The following is a 23704-nucleotide window of genomic DNA, read 5'->3' as shown; positions in this document are numbered from 1 at the left end:
TTCCCAGGAGAGCAAATGGCCAGGCTCTGCTCCAGGTCACCGAGAGTCTGCATCACAGCCCCAAGGGGAGATGGAGGGAATGTTAGGCATGCTGGTCTCCTGTAGCCTGAATCAGTTCAGACAGGGCTGTGTGTGTGCCATGCTTCTCCACAAGGAAAGAAGCAGAGTTAAGCATAATATTTGGTATGGAACTTCCACAGAATCTGAGTTTTTATTTCAGAAAATAATAGAAAAGAGCAAGCATCTAGTCCTTAGGGTTGAGAAGTCTGGCTAGGAAGTGTGTTGGTGGAATCTCAGGACCAGAGGGGTTGCACTGCTCTCAGAAGCCTTTCCAGCTGGCTAAGAGAGGTGGAGGTTTGGATAGGGTTGCCATATTGCCCAGTTAGCTGGGTTTTACCTGGATTATAGCCCTGCTACCCGGCACCCACTTAGCCCATTAGGTGGCCTGGATTTTCCGGGCAGCCACTGAGCGAGGAGAAAAGAAGAGAGGTGCGCAGGGAGGGCAAAGTGGGCAGTGCTCAGGGCCGACACCAGCCTGCCACGGGCCCCAGCACATGCACGCACCTTCCACCTACCTACCTCTCCCTTGACATAAAAGCTGGTCGCGCTGTGGGCACAACCCTGCCATCAACCAAGATGGCAGCCACGGCTTCCCTAAGGGGCTGATGGCACATGTGCATGCTATGTGTGCACATCCTGCCCCTTAGGGAAACCTTGGCCGCCATCTTGGTTGATGGCAGGGTTGCGCCCAGAGCGACCAGCATTTATGTCAAGGGAGAGGTAGGTGGAGCATGCAGGAGGACGTCGCGGGCCTGCACAGTGAGGGGTGCCTGGGACCTCCCTCTCGCGATCCACGGCAGGGTTGGGAGCCTGGATTTGTGGGACTGGAATATGGCAACCCTAGGTTTGGAGCCCTGCATAGCCCAATCAAAGTAAATTAGTTACTCAAAACAGGCAGATATACTTCATTTGCAGAATTTATGCAGGTTGCAGAATCCAGCATTTCTGTCTCAGCACAGACTCTAGGTTACCTTGGCTTACGCATAGAGGGTTCTTGGTTCCCTGTATCTCCTGAAAAGCCCTTCCCCCCATCCCAAGGACCGAAGGACCCTCCATGGCACCAGCCACGAGGCATGCGGAGTTGCCACTGAAAGGGAACGTGGTCATGCACAGAATTGCGTTCTGCTCACATACACTGGGGACCAGGAATCCAATCTTTAACATCAAAAGACATTTTGATTTTTTAAAAAGTGCATCCTGATTATGATTGCAGCCACATTGGTTGGATTTTGAATTTTAACTCTGCTGTCCAGGGAAGTTTGCCTTTTTAAGGAGGGAGGGAGGGAAAAGGCATGAAATCAGAACTGCCAAATAAAAGAGAATATAGACATTTCAGTAGGCGAAACTCTTTCTAAACTACAGAAAGTCTGGGGTTTTTTTACAGACTTTTTTGGATTTGTTCTGCTAGGGCAAAAGAGTATCTTAATCCACTTTAATTGTGCAAAGCTAAAGTTCCAATATGCAGTTGAATCCCTCCCATAAAATACTGAGGGTCGTAGTTAAACTAAGTCCTACTCAGACCCATTAAAACCAAAATCTCTGAGTAGGGCTACTACTGGATACAACCCTCACAGTCCAGAGACGCCCTAATTCTGTGTAGAGTCTAAACAATAAATCAAAACCCTGAAATGGCTCCTGCTGGCTAGCACAGAAGCTGCTGGCTTCCTTGAAATGCTCAGAACTATTTCTGCAGCCTCCATCAGTAGCAATCCATCAGTAAGCAAAGTGGGATTTAACTATGAACTACAGGTGCAAATCCTACAGTGCTGGGGACCTGTTAGGGCTCACATCACCAGAAAACAAGCCCTGAAGTGCTGCTGGAACAGAGAGAGGTGAGGGACACGAGGGAAGACGTGGAGGCACCAGGCTCCTAGGAGCTCCGAGCTCAGCTCAGCTGTGAAGCCACCCAGTGGGCCTAGGCAAGTTAACACACTTTCTTCACTCTCTGCCTCAGTTTGCCCAGTCTGTAATATGGGCACAGGGACATAGGAAAACTGCCTTCTTTATACCAAGTCAGAAAATTGTTGGAAGACTCAGGACAGACAAAAGGAAGTACTTCTTTACTCAGCGCATAGTTAAACTATGGAATTTGCTCCCACAAGACGCAGTAATGGCCACCAGTTTGGATGGCTTTAAAAGAAGATTAGACAAATTCATGGAGGACAGGGCTATCAATGGCTACTAGCCATAATGGCTGTGCTCTGCCACCCTAGTCAGAGGCAGCATGCTTCTGAAAACCAGTTGCCGGAAGCCTCAGGAGGGGAGAGTGTTCTTGCACTCGGGTCCTGCTTGCGGGCTTCCCCCAGGCACCTGGTTGGCCACTGTGAGAACAGGATGCTGGACTAGATGGGCCACTGGCCTGATCCAGCAGGCTCTTCTGATGTTCTTATGTTCTTAAATGTGAGCCCATATAGCCCAGTACCATTATCTGTTCCAAAGGCCAGCTGCTCTCCGGGTTTTTCAAGCCACCTGCTACCTCATATCCTTGGAAGTGGCACTGCCCAGGACTGCGCTCAGGACATTTTGCTTGCAAAGACTGTCCTTGGCCAGCTGAGCTGCACCCCCCCCAAGCCCCCCCACCGGGCTTTTCCAATATAAGGGTTATTGAAGAGTTTCAGAAAAAGCAGTACATAAATACTAGAGAATTATTATTACACAGAAAGAAAGAAAGGAAATAATCATTTAAAATAAAAACCCTTCTAAAAGCAATCTGCAGAAACTCTGTCCACTGATTAGCACCTTCCCTTGAAGGAATATCACACACAGTCCCCCCTAATTGTTCACAAATTGCTGGAAAGCCCCCCATATCCATTACAGATGCATCAAATAAAGAATTCTTGGCATGGCAAAATCCTGTTGGCAGAAGCAAGTAAACCTGCATCGCACAGAGCATAAAAGACTCTTCAGATCCCATATGTGACAACAAATGCAGTATCTGGGTTTTTTACCTGCATGCCTGTGATAAGCCATCTTGCAAGGACAAATTCAGAACCAGCCCTACTTTAGGCAAAGGAGCTCAGCTGATAGGAAGTTGTCCCAGTTTGATTGCCAGCATATAGTTAAGGGAGGCTATTAATACTGGGGAAGGGCTAGGGACGGATGTCCACACCCCTAGCCCAGGACTCATGGCCCTCATCCCACTCAAAACATCTTACCATTTTAGGTGATCTCGGGGGAGAAGAATAGGCAATGCACTACCAACAACATATAAATACCTGTCCAACTACTTCAGCCTCCAAAACTGTCCCAATGCTGGGCAGCCCTTCTAGGAACCTGAGCCCTCTCACTGGAGTACAAAATGGCCTTGGCTTCAGATGCAGTTCATGCTCAGCATCTTCAGGGAACTTCGCTGCTTCACTTAAGAAAAGGAGAGTCGCAGCATTTTTCCAGCAAATGAGACAGTGGCTGTGTTGTGGCTCACTCACAACTGCTACAGCACTTTAAAGATGCAACAACAGCAACAAGCCTTCAGAGGCTTCACATCTGCAGCAGGGCCTTAAACATCCCAGTCCTACAGGCAGGGAACAGCGTGAGGCAGTAACAAAAGGGAGAGAGAGGCAAAACGGGAAGGCAATGACGGTAGCTAGATTAGCAGACAGAACTGGATGCCCGTCTCAGCAGATGATGCTGCAGCTCAAGCGACAGGTGGCAAAAGTTGGGAGACATTTTGCTAAAAATCTGCCACCAACAGTCCCTGTTTACCAAGGACGGCCCTAATTTTCTAGTACTTATCCCTGGTAAATAACTGTCCTTAATTTTGACCCTTTTGAGGATGTATTTGTTAGTTGGAGTTATCACCTGCTCACTAGACCCTTGCCCATCCTGGCTGGTGAGGTCAGCAAGAGCTGGCTTGGGCATCTGGAGCTCCGAGGTGGTCAAGTCCTCTCTGAGAGATGGGGTGGTATTCAGATATGAGGTGGTATTCTACTCAGAGTAGACCCATTGAAATTTATAGACAGAGTAGAACGTAGTTGAATCCAACCCACGTGCTTGAAGGAGGTGGCAGTGAGGCCATTACTGAAGATCCAATGGCCCTCGACAACGACTGCCCAGTCTGCCTGAAACCTGCCATTCTGGGGCAAGCTGCTAGAGTGCGGGGTGGTCTCTCAGTTCCAGGAGGTCTTGAATGATGATGATTTGTATCTATTGCAATCTGGTTTCAGGCCTGGTTGGGGACAGAAAGAAACAGCCTTTGCTGCCCTGGTGGATGACTTACACTGGAGAAGGGCTGGAGGCATCAGTACCCTGTTAGTTCTCCTAGACCTCTTAGTGACTTTCGATACCATCAAGCACCATATCCGTCTAGACTGCGTGTCTGAGTGAGCTTAGGAAGCACCATTTTATGGTTGCTCCTCTCCTTCGTGGATGAATGTTCTTAGAAGGTGGTGCTGAAGGTCTTTTACTCCATCCCATCACCACTGGCTTATCGGTTTCTGCAGGAGTTGATATTGTCCCCCTTGATCTTCAGCGTCTGCATGAATGTCATCAGGAGGGGTGGGCTGTAGTCTCATTCGCTGTACCTCCATTTCCATCTTCTGATCTCAGGGAGGTGGCACAAGTACTAAACTGGTGTTTGGAGGCAGTTTTAGGAACGATGAGGGTGAGAACAAATCCTGCCAGACTAATTTGATCTCATTTTTTGATAGGGTAACCTCCCTCGTAGACTGCGGGAATGCTGTGGACATAATATATCTTGACTTCAGCAAAGCTTTTGACAAAGTGTCCCATGATATTCTGATTAGCAAGCTAGCTAAATGTGGGCTGGATGGAACAACTATCAGGTCCCAGGCTATGGTCTGAAGGCACATAAGGCCAGCTCCCTGCTAAAGTTAAGCGGGGTCAGGTCTGGTCAGTGCCTGGATGGGAGACCATCTGGGAACCATATGGAAGCCGCCTTGGGTTTCTCTCGTGAAAAGAAAGGCGGGGTATAAATGTAATAAATAAATAAAGAAATAATAAAGAAATAATATCAGGTAGATCCACAGTTGGCTCCAGAATCGTACTCGAAGAGTGCTTATCAATGGTTCCTTCTCAAACTGGACAGAAGTAACGAGTGGGGTACCAGAGGGCTCGGTCCTGGGCCAAGTGCTTTTCAACATTTTTATTGACTTGGATGAGGATACAGCGAATGCTTATCAAATCTGAAGATGATACAAAATAGGGAGAGGCAGGTAATACCCTGGAAGACAGAAACAACATTCAAAGGGATCTTGACAGGCTGGAACATTGTACTGAAACCAAAAGAATGAAATTCTTAACAGGTTTGAGTGCAAAGTTCTACACCTAGGGGAAAAACTCAAATACACAGTTATAAGTTGGGGGATACTTGGCTCAGCAATACTACCTGCAAGAAGGATCTTGGAATTGTTGTGGATCACAAGCTAAATAAGCACTAGCAGTGCAATGTGGCTGCAAACAAGGCAAATGCTATTTTAGGGTACATTAGTAGAAGTATAGTTTCCAAATCACGTGAAGCATTGGTTCCCCTCTATTCAGCACTGGTAAGGCCTCATCCTGAGTACTGCGTCAAGTTCTGGTCTCTGCACTTCAAAAAGGATGCACACAAACTGGAAGAGGTTCAGAGGAGGGCAACAAGGATGATCAGGGGACTGGAAACAAAGCCCTAAGAGGAGAGACTGAAAGAACTAGACAGGTTTAGCCTTGAGAAGAGAAGACTGAGGGGAGATGTGATAGCTCCCTTCAAGTACAAGACGGTTGCCACACAGAGGAGGGCTGGGATCTCTTCTCAATCATTCCAGAGTGCAGGACACGGAATAATGGGTTCAAGTTACAGGAAGCCAGATTTTGACTGAACTTCAGGAAAAACTTCCTAACTGTTAGAGCCATATGACAATGGAACCAATGACCTAAGGAGGTGCTGGGCTCTCCAACACTGGAGGCATTCAAGAGGCAGCTGGACAGCCACCTGTTGGGTATGCTTTGATTTGCATTCCTGCATTGAGCAGGGGGCTGGACTTGATGGCCTTATAGGCCCCTTCCAACTCTACGATTCTATGATTCTATGAACAAGCTGAGGTTAAAAGCAAGCAAGAAGGAGGTGATGGGGAGAGGGAGAATGCCTGCTCTAGAAGGTGGCTTACATCTGGCCTTGGATAAGTGGCACTCCCGTGAGAGGTATGCACTCTGGGCATTCTCCTAGACTCTGTGCCAACTGGGGTGACCCAAGTCTCAGTGGCAACCAGGAGTGTGTTTCACCAGTTTTGGCTAGCGCGCCAACTGCGTCCCTATCTGGAGCGGTTAGGCCTAGCCATATCAGTCCGTGGCTTAGTCACTTCCTGGCTTGACTACAGCAATGTGCACTAAGTGAGGCTGCCTCTGAAGAGAGGCTGGAAGCTTCAGCTGGTTCAACAAGTGTTCACCAGGGTCCTGACTGGGGCAAGAAGGTTGGATCATGTGACATCTTTATTATGCCAGCTGTATTGGCAGCTAAATGCATTTCCAAGCCCAATTTAAAGTGCTGGTTTTAACCTTTAATATCTTGATTTTGTTGTGGTTTGTCACCCTGGCCTCCTTTGGGGGGGGGGAGAGAAGGAGAGAGAGAGAGAGAAGGTTTGGCTTCAAATAACTTAATTTGAAGGACTGTCTGCAGCCATATCAATCTACCCACACATTAAGGTCAATGGTGGAAGCTTGCCTGCCACTAAGATCAGTGGAACTGATGGGCGTAAGAGAGAGGGATTTTTCCATGGTGGTCTCACGGCTCTGGAATTCATGGCCAGCCGACCACTGGAAAGCTACCACACTCCACTCCTTTAGAAAGGCTCTGGAGACCTATTTGTTCCAGGTGGCCTATAACATTATTTGCTGTACATGTATATAATGCGTGTTATTGCTGCATTGCTCTTTGTAATGGACACATGGAGGAAACTGTGCTGGGATGTTGTGGGTTGGCTGGGTGCTTCACTATTGTGGGTTTATTGAGTGCTAGGGGCGTTTTGTAGAAATTATATTGAATTTTACATTTTTGTGTTGCTTTTGCATTTTTAAACTTTGTTCTCCTCATGTAAGCCACCTTGAGAAAGTTCTTTCAGAAAGGTGGCCTATAAATGTTTTGATAGATAGATAGATAGATAGATAGATAGATAGATAGATAGATAGATAGATAGATAGATAGATAGATAGATAGATAGATATTTGCAATTTATTTTTCTACTCTGTTTTTTAATCTAAGGGGAAAAACATCCTGTTTACCACTAAATCAGTGAAGGTCAAAGTTACTGCAGGGGAAATGAATGCAGCATTCACAAATCCATCAGGCAGAGGACAGCGAGCCCACAACAATGTGTGACAGGGTGGAGATGGGCACACAACTATTACTGCAAGTGTTTGAGGAGGAAGCATGTGTCATGGTGCCTCTAGGGACCTCAAAGGATTCTGGGGAATGCTCTAGGGGTGCGTGTCCAGTTCAGCTGGCCTACTGGCCAGGCTGTCAGATCTTGCTGTCACTCTACATGAACTAAGATGCCCTAGACCTCACCCGGCCCTCCTCTGCAGTTGCATATCCCAGGGCAAGATTGGTACCAGTGGGCAAGCCATCTTTCAGGGAAGCTCATTCATCCATAATGATGTCACTGAGGAACTTCAAGATTCCCCGGAACACTATATTAGAACCATTGTTTCAGTTGATAAATCCAGGCTTGCAAACAAGCCCACAAATGTTACTAGCCTATCTTTTTTTTCCAGAGATGTCATTATTGTTTTATTTTCCAGTTCAAGCCAGTCTTATTGTACAGTCATAAACAAACTAAATGCAGCAAATCAAACAGGATTTTTAATGTATTATTTTGAAGTGCCCTGTATCTACGACAATAATAAAAAAATTCTGCCACTTAACCAAAACCACACTTTCTCTTCAATTATATTATCTAAATCTTACATTTCCCATCAGTGCATACTCCCAAATTTTATTGCACCAATCTTTTAACTGTTGGAATTATGGCCACTCTTCATTTAGCTGCATATAATATTCTTGTAGCAGCAAACATATAAGAAACCAATTCTGTATGATCTTTCCTTATGGAACCATCCAGATAATTTAATAAAAATAACACCTGATGAAATGGAATCTCATATCCCAAAATCCTTCCTATATGAATTTTTATTTTCCTCCAATATGACTTGAACACTTCATACTTCCACCAAATATGAAAGAAATTGCCTCTGTCGTTCTGGCATTTCCCACAAATAGCTAGGTAGTGTTTATTTATTTTGTTTATTTTCACTGGGGTCATAAACCATCTAGTCATAAGAACATAACATAAGAACATAAGAAGAGCCTGCTGGATCAGGCTAGTGGCCCATCTAGTCCAGCATCCTGTTCTCACAGTGGCCAACCAGGTGCCTGGGGGAAGCCCGCAAGCAGGACCCGAGTGCAAGAACACTCTCCCCTCCTGAGGCTTCCAGCAACTGGTTTTCAGAAGCATGCTGCCTCTGACTAGGGTGGCAGAGCACAGCCATCACAGTTAGTAGCCATTGATAGCCCTGTCCTCCATGAATTTGTCTAATCTTCTTTTAAAGCCATCCAAGCTGGTGGCCATTACTGCATCTTGTGGGAGCAAATTCCATAGTTTAACTATGCGCTGAGTAAAGAAGTACTTCCTTTTGTCTGTCCTGAATCTTCCAACATTCAGCTTCTTTGAATGTCCACGAGTTCTAGTATTATGAGAGAGGGAGAAGAACTTTTCTCTATCCACTTTCTCAATGCCATGCATAATTTTATACACTTCTGTCATGTCTCCTCTGACCCGCCTTTTCTCTAAACTAAAAAGCCCCAAATGCTGCAACCTTTCCTCGTAAGGGAGTCGCTCCATCCCCTTGATCATTCTGGTTGCCCTCTTCTGAACCTTTTCCAACTCTATAATATCCTTTTTGAGTCATGATTTTATAACAATTCTTTCTTATCCCCCAGTTCAGTGAGAATTTATGTCCAATTGTCCATAACTTCCTACACTTCCTACTTATTTTTTTTTACTTGCCTGTTAAAATACTACTAGCCTGCACTTCCTTGCTGGTTGCAATAGAGGGGAAGCCCTCTTCTGTATGGCCAGCATGGAAGTCAGGCTAATAGCCACTTATTTTATTTATTTTTATTTATTTTTGCATTTATATCCTGCCTTTCCTCAAGGTGGTGTATGTTGTTCTTTCCCCCCCCCTCCATTTTATCCTCACAACAACCCTGTGAGGTAGGTTAGGCTGAGAGGCAGTGACTGGCCCAAGGTCACTCAGTGAGTCTCATGGCTGAGTGGGGATTTGAACCCTTCTCTTCCAGATCCCAATCTGACAGTCGAGACACTTTGCTACACTGCCTCTCTAGCAGCCTAATAAGAATAAAAATAGCCTTCTAGTGATCAGGCTGGTGGAGGAGGGATGTCGCTGAGGAGCAAAATTCCCTTCCTCCATGGCCAAGCCAAGTGGACCAGCAGACATGAAGAGACCAGGCTCTCTCTGCCCTGCTGCTGAGCAGAATTGTTTTGTCACCTGCGGCTCTCAGGACAGCCTTTAAACAGAAGGCTGGATTAATTGACCAATTAAACCAATTAAAGGTTGCCACCTTTGAATGGTTCCTCCTGCTCAGCTCTCCTTTTAACTCACACACAAGTCACTTTCCTTGAAGGTTAAGTCTTCATACGCCCAATCATATGCATGTCAGTGAGTAAGCATTGTGTTGTCTGAAGCATTTCCTCAACCTGAACACTCTTGCCATAAAAAGGAAGGGGTTAGGATGGGTAGTGGCCGCCTCAAATTTCCTTCTATCACTCAACATGAGAGAAACAGGGGTTTAAAAAGGGTCCAGAGACGTGGATGAACTATTAGTCACTATCGCCAAACAGAGAAATTTAGCTGCAGTAAACAGCAAGTGAGAAGGGCATCAGGTCTACACTTGGTATAACGTTTCACATTCAATCTACATATAAATTCCTTTTCTGGGAGGCAGCCCAATTAAAGGGCCACGGCAATGCAGATATAATAAAATGGTGGTGCAGATATAATCACATGCTTACTGAATCTTCAGACACTGACATGGACGGTCCCCATCATTCGGGCTTCCTTTTGGGAGGAGCAGCCTGTGTCAAATATTAGCTTGCAAACTCCATGGAGGAGCGGACCTGTCCTTTTATACTCTGCAAAGCACGATGGACACAAATAAGTGAGAGTGATAATGAAATGAAATAATCTGATTTCATTGTGAGTGCGTGCAAAGGACACAAGGAACTAGCAGTTCAATAGAGTAAGGGTGGTTGAACCAGTCAGCACTGAGGGCCACATTAGAAATAACACTCAGCCAAGGATTTGCATATTTTAGCTGCAGAAAACCAGCATAAATGGGTTAGATCCAAAGGGGAAAGTTGGGTCCAAAGGTGCCCTTCCTCTCAGGCATCTAACCCTTGCATATGGATTCAACCCAATATGTATATTGTGTTCATAGTACATGTTGGCAGACATGTTGTATTGAACATACTGCAGTATTTTGATTCTGAAGTTGCTGTCCTCAAGTAGGAAACACAGAGGATCACCCCTTGTAACATGTTGACTATGCTCTGACTCAGGAAAAGCCAAGTTCGTATGTTCAATAAAAATTGTGTGGCTATGACATCGTGGTCCCTTGACGCCCTGCCAGAGCGAGCAGATGTCTACACCATGCCAGGTTAAAAGGTGAAGATCTTGGACCCATCTGTGCCTTGCTCTACAGCAAGAGCCAGAGCACCAAACCACGTGCTAAGCTCACTGTACCAGGACTCAAAAACACCAATGATCAAGTCGAGTTGCCGGCCACTGACTATTATAGAAGAAAAGATGGACTCAAGAGAGCCGTGGACAAGGAGGCAAAGAGAGAAGGAGCCAGCAAAAAGAGCAGAAATCCCCTCGCTTCTGGATTTCCCTCACAAGTCTCCTTTTTCCACATCTGCTCACTTTCTAGGTCATGTAGAGGAGACCAGAATGGAAGAGAGGAGCTGGAAGAGGAAGAGCACAAGGTTCATGGACGCAAAGCTGCCATTGATTTATGCCCACGGTTCTTGCCAAAATCTCTTTGCCAGGCATCTATCAGCAACTAGTCAGGGACGTTTCGTTTCAACAACAGGTGGTGTTAGCAAAAGCCAAAGAGAAAAGCAGGATTGTGGGGGCTGCAAGGGTTCACGGAGCAGAGTCTGTGGCAAATGTGTAAAAGGAACTGGAATCTCTCTCTCTCTCTGGTGATGGGAAGAGCCCCTGGTCATCCAAGCCAACCTTCAGAAGTGGAGAAGGCAGTAGACGATATGCAGGGCTCACTCCTCTTCTTTTGAAAGTCTCTCTCCGCTCAGTTGTGAAATGCATTGAATGATCTTGGGTAAGTCACTACTTCTTCACCTAACCTACCTCACCAGGTTGTTGAGACACTTGAGCTCCTTGGAAGAAAGGAGATATTTTAAAATGTAATAGGTAACTAACTAACTAAACAGGGTTCCCCAGACTCAATACAGAATAGGACTTCGATGCCTTTAAGGGCTCCACAGGAACAGAACTTTTCATGCAGCCTAACAGCTTGTATTGGCCTGCTGTTATTTGTATTGATATTCCAGAACATTCTATAAAACCAAGTCAATAAAACATTGTTAACTAGGGACAACGAAAGGAAAGCATAAAAGAACGGTCACAGGACAGTGACGAAGTGAAAAACTGAGCCCATGTACTTGGTCTGGAGATCAATATTTACAAAAGACAGATGCACAAATAGACTTTGTTCCCTACTACAGACACAAACAGCTGCTTTTAAATGGGGTGAAAACCAACAGTTCTTGGTAGTAAGGCAAGACAAGACAAGTTTGAAACCTGCTGCCAAGTCTACAGTCCTGTCTGGTCCACTGGACATCTCATTTTACATGTCCTGCATTACCCAAGAGAGTCAAGTGGCTAACAAATGGCTCTTTTAAAAATTTAGCCCTCTGTATAGTATCAAAAGAGATATTCAGAATAAGAGCTGCCTGCCCCAACACCTGTCTCTCTTCCAAGTCATTCTTTGCCCCGGGGAGCCCAAGGAGATAGGCTGACAAGAATATTTGGGGGGCAATTGTGATGACAATTGTCACAACATGTCTGTCATTCTTTGCAAAGACTAACAAAGGTTTTCAAAAGTCCTGAACAGCAGGATCCTGTGGGAAGGATTAAATGCAAAGGTTACCCTGGAATCTTTGGCACTCAACACGAGCCAAATGGTGTTCTAAAATAAGTTTTTGGGCTTTCTGCCACCATCCCGCCCCCAAGGACATGCAAATATTTCATTCCAACTTGAAGAAGCTCCTTAATCCCTTTGTCACAGAGCCAGCACAAGAGCTTAATTTCCATGGTGTTTGGATGGCAATTCAGTGGACACAGAAGGAGGCACCAAGATCAAATGTTAGCCTTGCCATAGATGTTGCTGCTCTCAATAGAGGGCTGATGCTCTAGTTAGCATAATGCCTCCACCTCTTGTGTTTAGGAGAGTAACAAGGCAAGTGGCTACGATATATCTTTCACTTAATTTTAACTTCTAGATATTTCGACTCTTGGAACTTGTAAGCAGGAGGTGCCTAGATTCAAATTTAGAAAGAGTACAGCAGCCAAGATTGAAATCTATATAGCCAGGGCCAGTTGTACCGTTAGGCAGAGAGTGAAGCAGCTGCCTCAAGCGGCAGCTGCCAGGGGGCAGCAGCACCATCCCCAAGTCTCCTAAGGTACCCTGCTCTGGATCTTCTCGAAGGTAGCCTGCTGCCCTCAGGTATGGTGGAGGATGTTGTCCCATTGCCGGTGTTGAAATTAGATTCAGCTGCCAGCCCAGTCTGATTTCACATGTGGAATAGATCACAAGGGGGAACATCTTGCCTTTCACCTCAGAACACATAAGAAGGATGGCCAGCCAGATCAGGCCAGAGCCCATCCAGGCATACATCCTGTTCTCTCAGTGGCCAACAGATCTGCAGGTAGGACCAGAGTGCAACAGCATCCTCTCCTTCTGTGGTTGTATACCAGCAACTGCTATTCAGAGGCATGCTGCTTCCAATGGTGGACACAGAGCATAGCCATCGTGGCTATTAGCCATTGGTAGCCCTATCCTCCATGAATCTGTCTAATCCTCTTTTAAAGCTGGTGGCCATCACTACCTCTAATGGAAGCAAATCCCATAGTCAGCTATGTGCTACTGTGTGGAGAAGCAGTTTTTTCTTCTTTTCTCTCCCAGGCAGCAAAACGTCTTGGGCCAGGCTTGTAAACGCTTTAAAGACTAAAATCAACAGGCTAACTGGAACTCAGAGTGGAGACTTCAAGGGGAAGAAACTAAATCTCTGTCAGATTTTTAAATATTGTCAAGTTTGTTCTCAACTCCCTGGGAGTGAAACCACAGAGGGCTATATCACAATCAGACTTAATTTAATTAGTATGCATTAGAGGAGCCAGTGCGGCATAGTGGTTAAGGTGTTGGACTACGACCTGGGAGACCAGGGTTCGAATCCCCACATAGCCATGAAGCTCACTGGGTGACCTTGGGCCAGTTACTGCCTCTCAGCCTCATGAAAACCCTAGTCATAGGGTCGCCATAAGTCGGAATCGACTTGAAGGCAGTACATTTACATTTAGAGGAGCAATTTATAGGACATATCTCTCTCACCGCAGACTCTAAATAATTTAAATTCACCTGTGGCTGGAAACATATAAAAATGGCTCACACATATTCCCCACACACACACTTTGCAAAGGCTCACCCTCTGAGTTGCTACCCACAAAAGTCTGATTCTGAAGAAAACCTGCCCCATGGAAACAAGGAATGGCAGTGTAAAAGCTAATTCTCTGTAGAAAGACACAGCCGTCAATTTCAGTTCTCGGTGTTTCTCATTGTTCCAATCTTAAATTCAGTTGTTCACATTTCCACAGCAATTTGTGATATAAAAAACTTCATGACAATTCTCCAGCATTTTAGGGCACATTTCTCCTCATATACACATTTTTGTATACAGTTTTGAGTGATATATATTTTTGCACACAATTGACCCTAATATAGTGCATTTTAACTGTTATTTTCACTAATGTGTTTTTTAATGCACATTTTCCTCTAATAAATGCATTTTTGTACATATTATTTGGTTGGAGAATTTGCATTGCAAAATTCATAGAATTGTGAATTTCAAAGGATAGCTGTGTTCACAAATTGGTTCAAGAAGTATAAACAAGGTAGTTTCTCCTTAAAATGCAAACACAGCTGACTTTCTTCTTGATCCCTAAGGATGGCAAAACATCACAGCAAAGGCTTGGGACTGAACAGTAGCAGTGAGGACTCAGGTGGGAACTGGAAGGCATGTCACGTGACATTAGGATAATTTCCCTGGACTGCTGACTAGACTCTAAACATTTTAATTTGGAAATTTATCAATAAATGAAAATGTTGATTATTTTTGTTTGTTTGTTTTTTAACTGCATACCAGGAAATGTGGCTGCTTGACTGGGATCATTACAGAGAATCTTTTATAGCCTTATGGGATAAATCACATTTTATGTTTATGCAGCTCATTTGACTAGCTTGCAACATAGACCGGGCAAAAGGTTGGTCAGGAAGGCAAGGGCAGAGGCCTTTCAAAATGTCTCCATGCTCAGTTTGCATGCTGGTTTATGCAGCGATGAGCGTGCAGTCGTAGTTCACCATGCCAACTGAGGACCCTGTCTCAACCCTTCCCTTTGATGATGCTCCAGGAGTGTACTGGGGAGTAAGTTGTCTCATTCCAGACCCCTAAATTTATTTTATGGAATGAGAAAAACACAAATATCTACCATCTACAGCAGGCCAGTTAATGGCCATGCAGTTTTGGGGACCAGGTAGAAGTCACTGGGACCCTCCCCCATTTCCTCCCAAGGCACTTATCCTCTAACGGCCTCCAGAAATTGCCTTCATCATCAACGTCCATGTCAATGCTTCCACTGGCTCCTTCCTCGTCATTGTTATCATTCATATGGGCAACGTAAGCCTCTGGGCCCAGGCTTCTCCTTGAGGCGTTCTCAGCGATGAAAGAGATGTCACAGTTTCTAGGAACTGAAAGACCAGGGGAGCATCGGCGGTTGCCAAGCAACTGCCACTTGAAGGCCACACAAAGGAGAGGCCTCCAGGAGGAGGCTGATGGTGTAAATGATGTTGGAGGATGCTGAGGGCTCTTTCTGGTATCCCCTGGTCCCCCGCGCCACTTTGCCTGAGGTGGGATTATCATATGGAGTTTGGGAAGCCCAGAGTATAGGACTGCATTTGAGAGGTCCTGGTCGGCAAGGGAACGTAGCTCTCCTTCACGTGTGGAAGGCCTCAGGACCAGCTCCAGCAATTCCAGTTAGTGGAAAGGAACAGGGGACAAGGGAAGGGGAAAGACCTTCTCTGCCACGACTGGGACAGCTGAGAGGTCTCTTCCCGGACTGAGGGCTCAATTTATTTATTTAATTTTATCCCACAATTCAAGGAGAAGTACATGGTATATAGCCTTACAATCCTGTGAAGTAGGTTTGGGTGAAAGACCCAAGAAGTCACCCAGTAAGCTTCATGGCTGAGTGGTGATTTGAACCCAGATCTCCACAGTCAGGCTAAGTCCTGGATATTCTGTCCTCTACGCCCCAGGCACTTTCACAGCCCCAGGCACTTTCATATGCCCGACCCCTCTTTTGTGGGGGAGTGATTGCCATTTGCTGCTCTCCCTCAGGCAACAAAATGTCTTAGGTCGGCCCTGGGTGCAAAGAAGCAGCAAACCCTCAGTGATAGGGCCAGCAGCATGGCCCTCTTTTAATGCGTGGAGCCCCCTTCACATGGTTAATGGATGAATGGGACTCCTGTTGGGATGAGACATAAAATCATTTCCAAGAACCATTCAGTCTCCACCAATTTATTTGATACGTCAGCATTTACTCTTCTGGCATCAGTTTTGTTGGGTTGACTAAAAAAAACCACCCAAACTGCATCTGTTAGCGGAAAACTTGGTTTCCAGACATGTTAAAGCAGCCCGTGGGTGGCAGAAGGAGCGGGAGAGAGAGGAATGACATACACCTTTGCCAACTATTGCCTTACAAAAAAGAGAAGAGCTCCATAATAATAGGGGAGGCAGTGGCTCCGAGATTTTTTCCAAAGCCCTCAAGAATGTAGACAGATAAAAAGAATCCAGCCCAACGTCCCACCTGTTTCCAGGCTGCTCTGACTGTCTCAGTTGCTTCCCTGGCTGGCAGCGGATTGTCTTTCTCCTTATCAAGCCCCCTGTTAAGTCCAGCACATTGTACAAGGGATGGGCGGACTTATGGTTTAAATTAGCCCTTGGTGACTGCCCCAGCCACCAAAATAAAACAAAGATAAAAATGACTCATTTGTTTAGAATGGATTCATTCCTTTTCTTTGACATCAAGAAAAGATACACAGGGAACATTTTGCCGCAAGCTGTGCGGAAGAAACCCAAAAAAGAAAGGAAGGAAGAAAAGGAGAGCTTTAGAAACCCAGATATTTCGGGAAAGATGAAGATAGGAGGGAGGGACGATGTGCAATCAGGGGGTGTGAATATTCCATAGCAGCCTTCATCAACCCGGTGCCCCCTCCAAAACATCTGGAGGGCACCATGTTGGAGAAGGCTGGGATACTTAAAGAACTGGGGCTAATTGTAACAATACAATCATATCTCAGCCTGTCCAAGATACAAATGAGCCTTCTGCCTGCTCACACACATAGTCCCCTTGTTCCTCCCTTTGTGGCACAAGTAAGCAAACCATGAAGACTTCCATTAACCATAGTTTTCTGTTTTGTCTGAACAAAACAGTATAGTAACCCAGCTTCAGAACCATGGTTTCTAGTTGGTTTCACATCCTGGCTTGTTCCAAAGATGGTAGCCACAGTTTCCTGATTTAGACAAAGAAGGAAACTATGGTTAATCATAGACATGTGGGCTTAATCGCAGCTTGCATGAAGAGAGAAGTCACGGGGCTGCATGCTGAAAAGCTTTGTTCGTATCTCGGCTTACTATCATAGGATATTATACTGTTTTACTTAATAACTGTTATGTCAAGATAGCTCCATTTGAGTAACGATTGCACTAAACAGTTAAATGGGCCTGTGCACTATGTGTGCATGTCACAGGCACGCTTGCCTTTTGAGAGAATGTGACAGCTTGTCCTGTATTGATAACATTGCTGTAGTTATAACTGACTTGTAATTACTGCCTATGATGAGAAAGAGAAGTCCTCTGGAGATGACCAGACAGAAAAGCTTTTCAAATGCATGCTTTTATTTTTCTAGTTAACATATTTATCTTTGTCTTTCTTCATTGAATTCAATGTAGCAGACCTTTATCCTTACAACAGCTCTATGAAGTAGGTCAGGCTGTATAGATTAGGTCACCCAAAAAGGTTGGTGTGGATTTGAACCTGGGTCTCCCCAGCCTAAGCCCAACATTCTAGCCACTAAAACACACTGACATGTGGGCTTGTTTGTATTTGTCTATGGGTCCAGCCACATCAGGAGGGTACCAGGTTCTTCATTCCTGGCTTAATTTATGAACTAAGCATTACTTTACAATTTTTTAAAGTCTGAGATGAGTGTTCTACAAGAGAAGGAAACAGTTTCTTGAATGAAAACACTGTCATGCACAAAACGTTTGTTGCATTTATATCACACCTTTCTTCCGCGAGCTCAGGACCACACACATGGTCCTCCTACCAATCCCGTTTTCTCCTGGCAACGATCCTGTGATGTCGGTTAAGGTGAGAAGGATGGCTGGCCCAAAGTCTTCCAGTGAGCTTCATGGCTGAGTGGGAATTTAAACCAGGGTCACTACATCACCCTGATGCTGTCATTTGGCATTCAAAGTGATGGCTTTAACCTAAAAAGCCATATACAGCTCAGAACCCCATTACCTTGTCAAGGGTCTTTTCCCATAGGAACTTCCCATTCATGTTTGCAAGCCCTTCTTCAAGGACCCCCTCCAAGGGGACCATTACATGAGGAAAGGTCTTTTCTGCACTGGCTCCCCATCTTTGGAATGCTCTTCCTAGGGAGGTGTGCCTGGCCCCAAGCCCAAGATCTTCCCAGTGCCAGACTAAAGGCCTCTCTATAGATCCAAATATCTGAAAGTGGATATTTGTCTCTCGCTCACTCAGTGGACAGTTTTTAGCTTGTTGTTTTAAGGTTATCACTTGTGATCATTTTCTGGTGGGAAATGTGTACTTAAAGGGATGTTTAATGTGATCACTTTTAGTTTTCTATTTACTACGCAAGTCGCCTTCAGACCTTCTGGGATAAAGTGATGCATAAATAAAGTTGTAATAACAACCCTAATTCACAGCCTTCAGTGCAGAACAAATTAGCTTCAACCCTCTAGTTCCTTACACTTTCCACTCCCATATCATCCAAGACAGAATGAAGCCCATTTGTCCTGTAGACAGAGTCGTCCTTATTTCAGGGGAGAGACCGTAGCTCATTAGTAAAGGGGATGTTTCGCATGCAGAAGGTCCCAAGTGAAATCCTGGTAATCTCCAGCTAAAATGGAAAAGACCTTCCCCTCCTTGAAGCCCCAGAGAACAGCTGTCAGTCAGCACAGGCAATATTGGGCTTGCTGGACGAGTGTTCAGACTTGACATGAGGGAGCTTCCTGCATTCATTTGGGAAACAACCACAGCTCGGTGGGAGGCAGTGTGTCTGCTGGGTAGGGTTCAACCCTAGGTTCAACCCCCAGGTCCCTGGTTCAATTCCTGGCAGTGGAGACTCTGATGTCAGTGGGGCAGTGAATCTGCTCCAGGTTTTAGTCTGAACTTTCAAGCAGCTATCCAAAGTGCTGATTCTGCCTGAGGAGAGTCACTGCCAGTCAGAGTAGACAACACTGGGCTAGCTAGGCAAAGTATCTTGCACAATATCAAGCAACTTCCTCTGTAGTGGGAACATGCAGGAAAACAGATGGCGAATGACCCTGCACTTAATTTTATTTATTAAAATATTTTTAAGCCACCTTTTTCATGAAAGTACATCAAGGTGGCATTACAATATACAAAAATGTGATAGAATTAAAACACAGTAAAAACATAGTTAAAAAAATAATAAAATCATCCACAAGAATTGCATTGGTTGGAAAAGAACATTCAACTTAAAAGGCCTGTTGATTGCTGGCACTCCTTTCTTCCCTGAATTAAAACTGAAAGCCTGATTCACTTTGACACTTGAGAGCAGAGTTTAGCGTGTGGCAGAATTATTTGTCCCCAGGGCGCCCCCGTCATTGTGTGCAAGTCGCTGCTCTGGATGCACTTTTTGACTGGAAGTGAGCAGCGCCAGAGCCGTGACACACTCGGAGGTGAAAGGGTGGATAATCCCGACTGCAAATCTGCATTTGGCAGTGACTGAAAGCACTAATCACATCCAAGAGGCATGGCCAAATTGCTTGCCCACAGCAGAGGCTGTTGGGAAGGAGGAAGGTACAGAGCACTGAGCCATGGAGAGACACAATGGGAACCCTCCTCTGTGTGTGGAGGGGCTTTCTACCTCGACATCAGGGTAACCTGTTTCAGCCTGAGGTTCCCTTGTGGGTAACCTGTCATGAGCCACATACCCATGGTGTGGAAATGGAAATGGACTGCCTTCAAGTCGATCCCAACTTATGGCTACCCTATGAATAGGGTGTTCATGGTAAGCAGTATTCTGAGGGGGTTTACCATTGCCTCCCTCTGAGGCTAGTCCTCCCCAGCTGGCTAGGGCCTGCTCAGCTTGCCACAGCTGCACGAGCCAGCCCCTTCCTTGTCTGCAACTGCCAGCTGGGGGGCAACTGGGCTCCTTGGGACTATGCAGCTTGCCCATGGCTGCACAGGTGGCAGGGCTCGTAACCCCTGAGCCACTCCCTGCGGGGGTGAACTTGAGCTGGCCCTTGACACCCAGGAGACAGGAGCGGGGGTTTGAACTCACAGACTCTGGACTCCCAGCCAGGCTCTCCTCCCCACTATGCTATACCAGCTGTTCCCATGGTGTGAGGCCACAGCAAAAATAAAAAGGGGGTGGGGGCCAGAACCGAAAAGTGGGTGGAGTGACTCTTATAGAAGGATACATTTTAGCCATGCAAGGGTCAAGAGATTTCTACATATACACCCCTCTCCACCCAGCCAGGGAAGACGCATTATCTCTGTTCAGGGACACATTCCAGCCAAGCAAAAACATTTGGGGAGAGCATGTTCTGCAGAGAGTCTCCAGGCCCTCCTGCCCCACTTTGCTGCTCCGCCTTAGCTTCTCACGCCATCTGAATCTGGGCTCCTGGCTGACTTTCCCGAAACAAGCTATGATCAGAAAGCAGACAACAAACCTTGGCTTATGACTAATGGTGTGGAGAGAAGCAAACCACAACCTTGTGTTCGAACTACAAGGCAAGCCACTGTCCCCAGCACAGCACGGCATGGGTAGGACCATCTGACCAGTTTGCCTCTGCTCATTCATTCGTCTTGGGAAAACAAAACTGACACATCCTTCCTTTACACAGGGAATCTGGCTTTGGGTTCTGTGTGTGTGTGTGTTTAAAAAAAATAGTTATAAGAATGTTTGCCATTTACAGTATGATGCTGTGAATGCCTATTCAGTAGTAAGCCTGATTGAGTTCAGTGGGACCTATTCCAGGTAAGTGGGAATTTTCTTAGGAATGTCCAATTGAACTCAACCAGGCTTACTTTTGAGTAAACATGAATAGAATTATGCTTTTATTTTTTTAAAATAATTGTTATCCTTTTCTTGAGCAAAAAAAAAAGACTACCAGAGCAGCAGCTTACAAATGTTAGTGCTGACTTCCAAAAAACACAAGACAACACAAGAGGAAAAGGATCTGGGAGGGAGAAAGAAAGATGCAAGCTCAGGCACTAATTCTTAGTTACAGAATGGAAAGGTTCCACGGAGAGGAAGAGCCAAACGTTGCTGATCTTTGAGCAGAGCCGATGGAGAGTCCCAGTAGTCCCATCTCTCTCCCTCTCCTATGAGCCTGATGGAATAATTAACAGATGAACCCTACGACATAATTCCCATGCATACGTACTTAGAGGTATGTCCCATTGTATTCACTGGTGCTTGCTCCCTACCTAATAATCCTGTTTTGGGCTGCAGCTTAAGCCTTTAAGCAGACATTTAGAACTTGGACACATGTAGGAACATATTTCAGGAAGAAGCTGTTAGTCTTCATTACCACCACCACTGTGCCCCTAAACAGGATTTACTTTGCTTCTGGGCACAACTGTAGAATCATTCAAGCCACATTTGGTTACATCATTTAAAACGCTGCTATTTACTTTCAGGTGGTTTGTGCAAATCATGCCTACACCATCTGAGCCATATCCTCCTTTGTGCAGAAAACATCGGCTTCTATGCTGCATTCTCCCCATGGCCACCACCACGCCCCACCTCGTCCCTCCCTCCAAGTGGAAAGGGAAACCAACAGACCTAGCAACAGGCCATGCTGAGCATCTGGTTGCTGTTTCTGATAAACAAAAAAAGGTGTTAATTCTGCTCATTTAAAACTTCAGAACCTTTTGCTGGTGGCCGTTAAGCAGAATGTAAGAATCTCCTTGCTAGATTTAACAAAACACCCAACTTACCTAGCATTCTGTTCCCAGCAAGGACTATACTACCTTTGCACATGGAGGGTCCATTTAGCCATCGTGGGCCACAGCTGAGTAGCAGAACCCCTGCTTTGTGTGCTGATGGTCCCATACTCAATCCCCAGCATCTCTCGGTAAGGCTGGGCCCGCCCCCCAACTGAAATCCTGGAGTGCTGCTGCCGGTCAGGGCAGATAATACTGAGCCAGGAGGACCAGCAGCCGGCCTTGGCGTAAGACAGCCGAGGACCAAGCCAGATGACACTTCAGTCGGTGCTTCCAGATGGGGACATAATATTGCAAACTGGTCTTCAGCAACTGTAACTTACCCAGTTTTTCACAGAAAGGGTGAATGCAGATTAAATGGGGGGGAGGAGAATAAGGGCTGGCATTTGATGCCAACAATAATATGTGGACTCTTCAAAACCCTCCATAGATGAGATGCCCAGATCCCACCACAAACACCTGTCCGGAAGCATCCATTACCTCCTAGGTCTGCATCTGTGCCCTTAAGTACAAGGGTATTGTTTTTAACACAAATGGTCTGCCGAGGAATCCCAGGCTAGATGGGGGCTCTAATGTGTGTGTGTTTTAAATCCTTAGTACCTCCACCCTGCCCCAGCTGTTGTCCTGATTCAGATGTCTCCCTTGCAACACTAGGAATTTGCACTGCGTGTGCGTGTTGCTGTGTGTAGGGAAACCACACACACACCGTGCAGATTGCCAGCATGAGTCTACAATCCAAACTGGGTCCATAGTTGGGGGCAAAGGGTTTCCCCCCCGATTGTGCTCCACCATATTATAAATATCTACTTTTCCATAAGTCTACCAAGTCTACATTCCTAAGAAACATGTTACTTTATGTATAATACATGCAAAGTAATGTAAACTTAAATCAAAGAGCAAACACAGAGGGTTTGAGATTAGCACATTCCATCATATATTAACAAAAGGCATATTATCTTTTATAGAAAAAACATCATTATAGGGGTTTTTAAAAGCAGAAAAACTATTGTCAGGTGTTTCAGATACTAGCATATTCCTTTGGGATCATTATATACAAACAAAATATAAACCTCTGCCATATACTTGTGAAAGTGCCCTTTTTTATTTGTTTTCGGCTCAGTCTTCATTTTACGGCCATGGCAATAAACCATATTTGACGAAGTCAACCCCCTTTTTAGTCACTCCCACAAAATGTTTCCAATTTTTAGCTAAACATAATGCTGCCATGACAATTTAGGCACTGATGATGAGGCACTGACTCTTTCACAGAATACCAGACTTAGAAGATTCCTAAAGAAAATAACAAAGTATGTGTGTCTTTTTTTTAAGAATGGTTCTCCAAAAAGCCAAAACATTGATCTGTGGAACCTTCTGCTGTAAGGCACAGTGACCATGGCCAAGAGTTCCAACAGGAACGCTAAAAATAAACACACTGAAGCACATCTGAGTTCAAAAGGGAAACTCACAGAAGACAAAGGAGATTAACAGTTATTAGCAGAGCTGCCTGATTGCGAGATTGTACCATGCTAACCATGCCATGAGGTACTGGGCACAGTCAGAACGGAGCATTCTGAGAATCCGAGAAAGGAAGCCAACTCCATTGCCCAGGAGAGCAAGTTGTAAGCCTTTAAGGTTGCAGAAAGTGAAAGAAAAGTTGCATGTTAATTTGCAAGCACTAGTCCACAACACACACTGGAACCCTGCATCAAAACATTAGCCACTTTCTAGGACAATGTTTTGTTAGGATGTGTTTGGAAAAAGAGGAGCACAAACCAACTTCCCTTCCCAAATAATTTGGGGAAGAAGGATCTTTCCCCCACAGCCCAAGCCAACAACAACAACAAACGATACATTTTTGTGCTGCAGTTACTGACAGAAACAGCCCTGGATGTTTTCTCCCCCACATATAAGGCTGCAAGCAGGCTCTTAAGAGTGTTGGACAGTTACCCCAAATCCTCAGGCTGGAAGATGACCCTAGAGAGATGCTAACGAGCCAGGGAGCGCGACTCACACCGGCGTATCCTCTGACCGGCTGCCTGGATGGATAGCCAGG

At 45.5% G+C, this 23704-nt stretch overlaps 1 protein-coding gene across 2 annotated transcripts in view; it reads right to left on the bottom strand.

Moving 5' to 3' along the window:
- Nucleotides 1–23704, bottom strand: part of FHL1 (four and a half LIM domains 1) — a 36981-nt gene extending 13277 nt beyond the window's left edge. Inside the window, exon 1 of one of the 2 annotated variants that reach the window (XM_061598573.1) lies at nucleotides 23599–23704. Coding sequence is in view for 1 of the 2 variants with exons in the window: in XM_061598570.1 (XP_061454554.1) it covers nucleotides 3009–3030 (22 nt within the window). In the remaining variant the exon portion in view is untranslated. Of the gene's footprint in view, nucleotides 1–3008; nucleotides 3123–23598 lie in introns of those variants that run through there. The other variant, XM_061598570.1, reaches the window with a different exon arrangement.

Source organism: Rhineura floridana, chromosome 16 (genome assembly GCF_030035675.1).
Source record: "Rhineura floridana isolate rRhiFlo1 chromosome 16, rRhiFlo1.hap2, whole genome shotgun sequence".
NCBI lineage: Eukaryota > Metazoa > Chordata > Lepidosauria > Squamata > Rhineuridae > Rhineura > Rhineura floridana.
The sequence above is the reverse complement of the archived record's forward strand: the minus strand, read 5'-3'. Positions and strand labels throughout refer to the sequence as shown.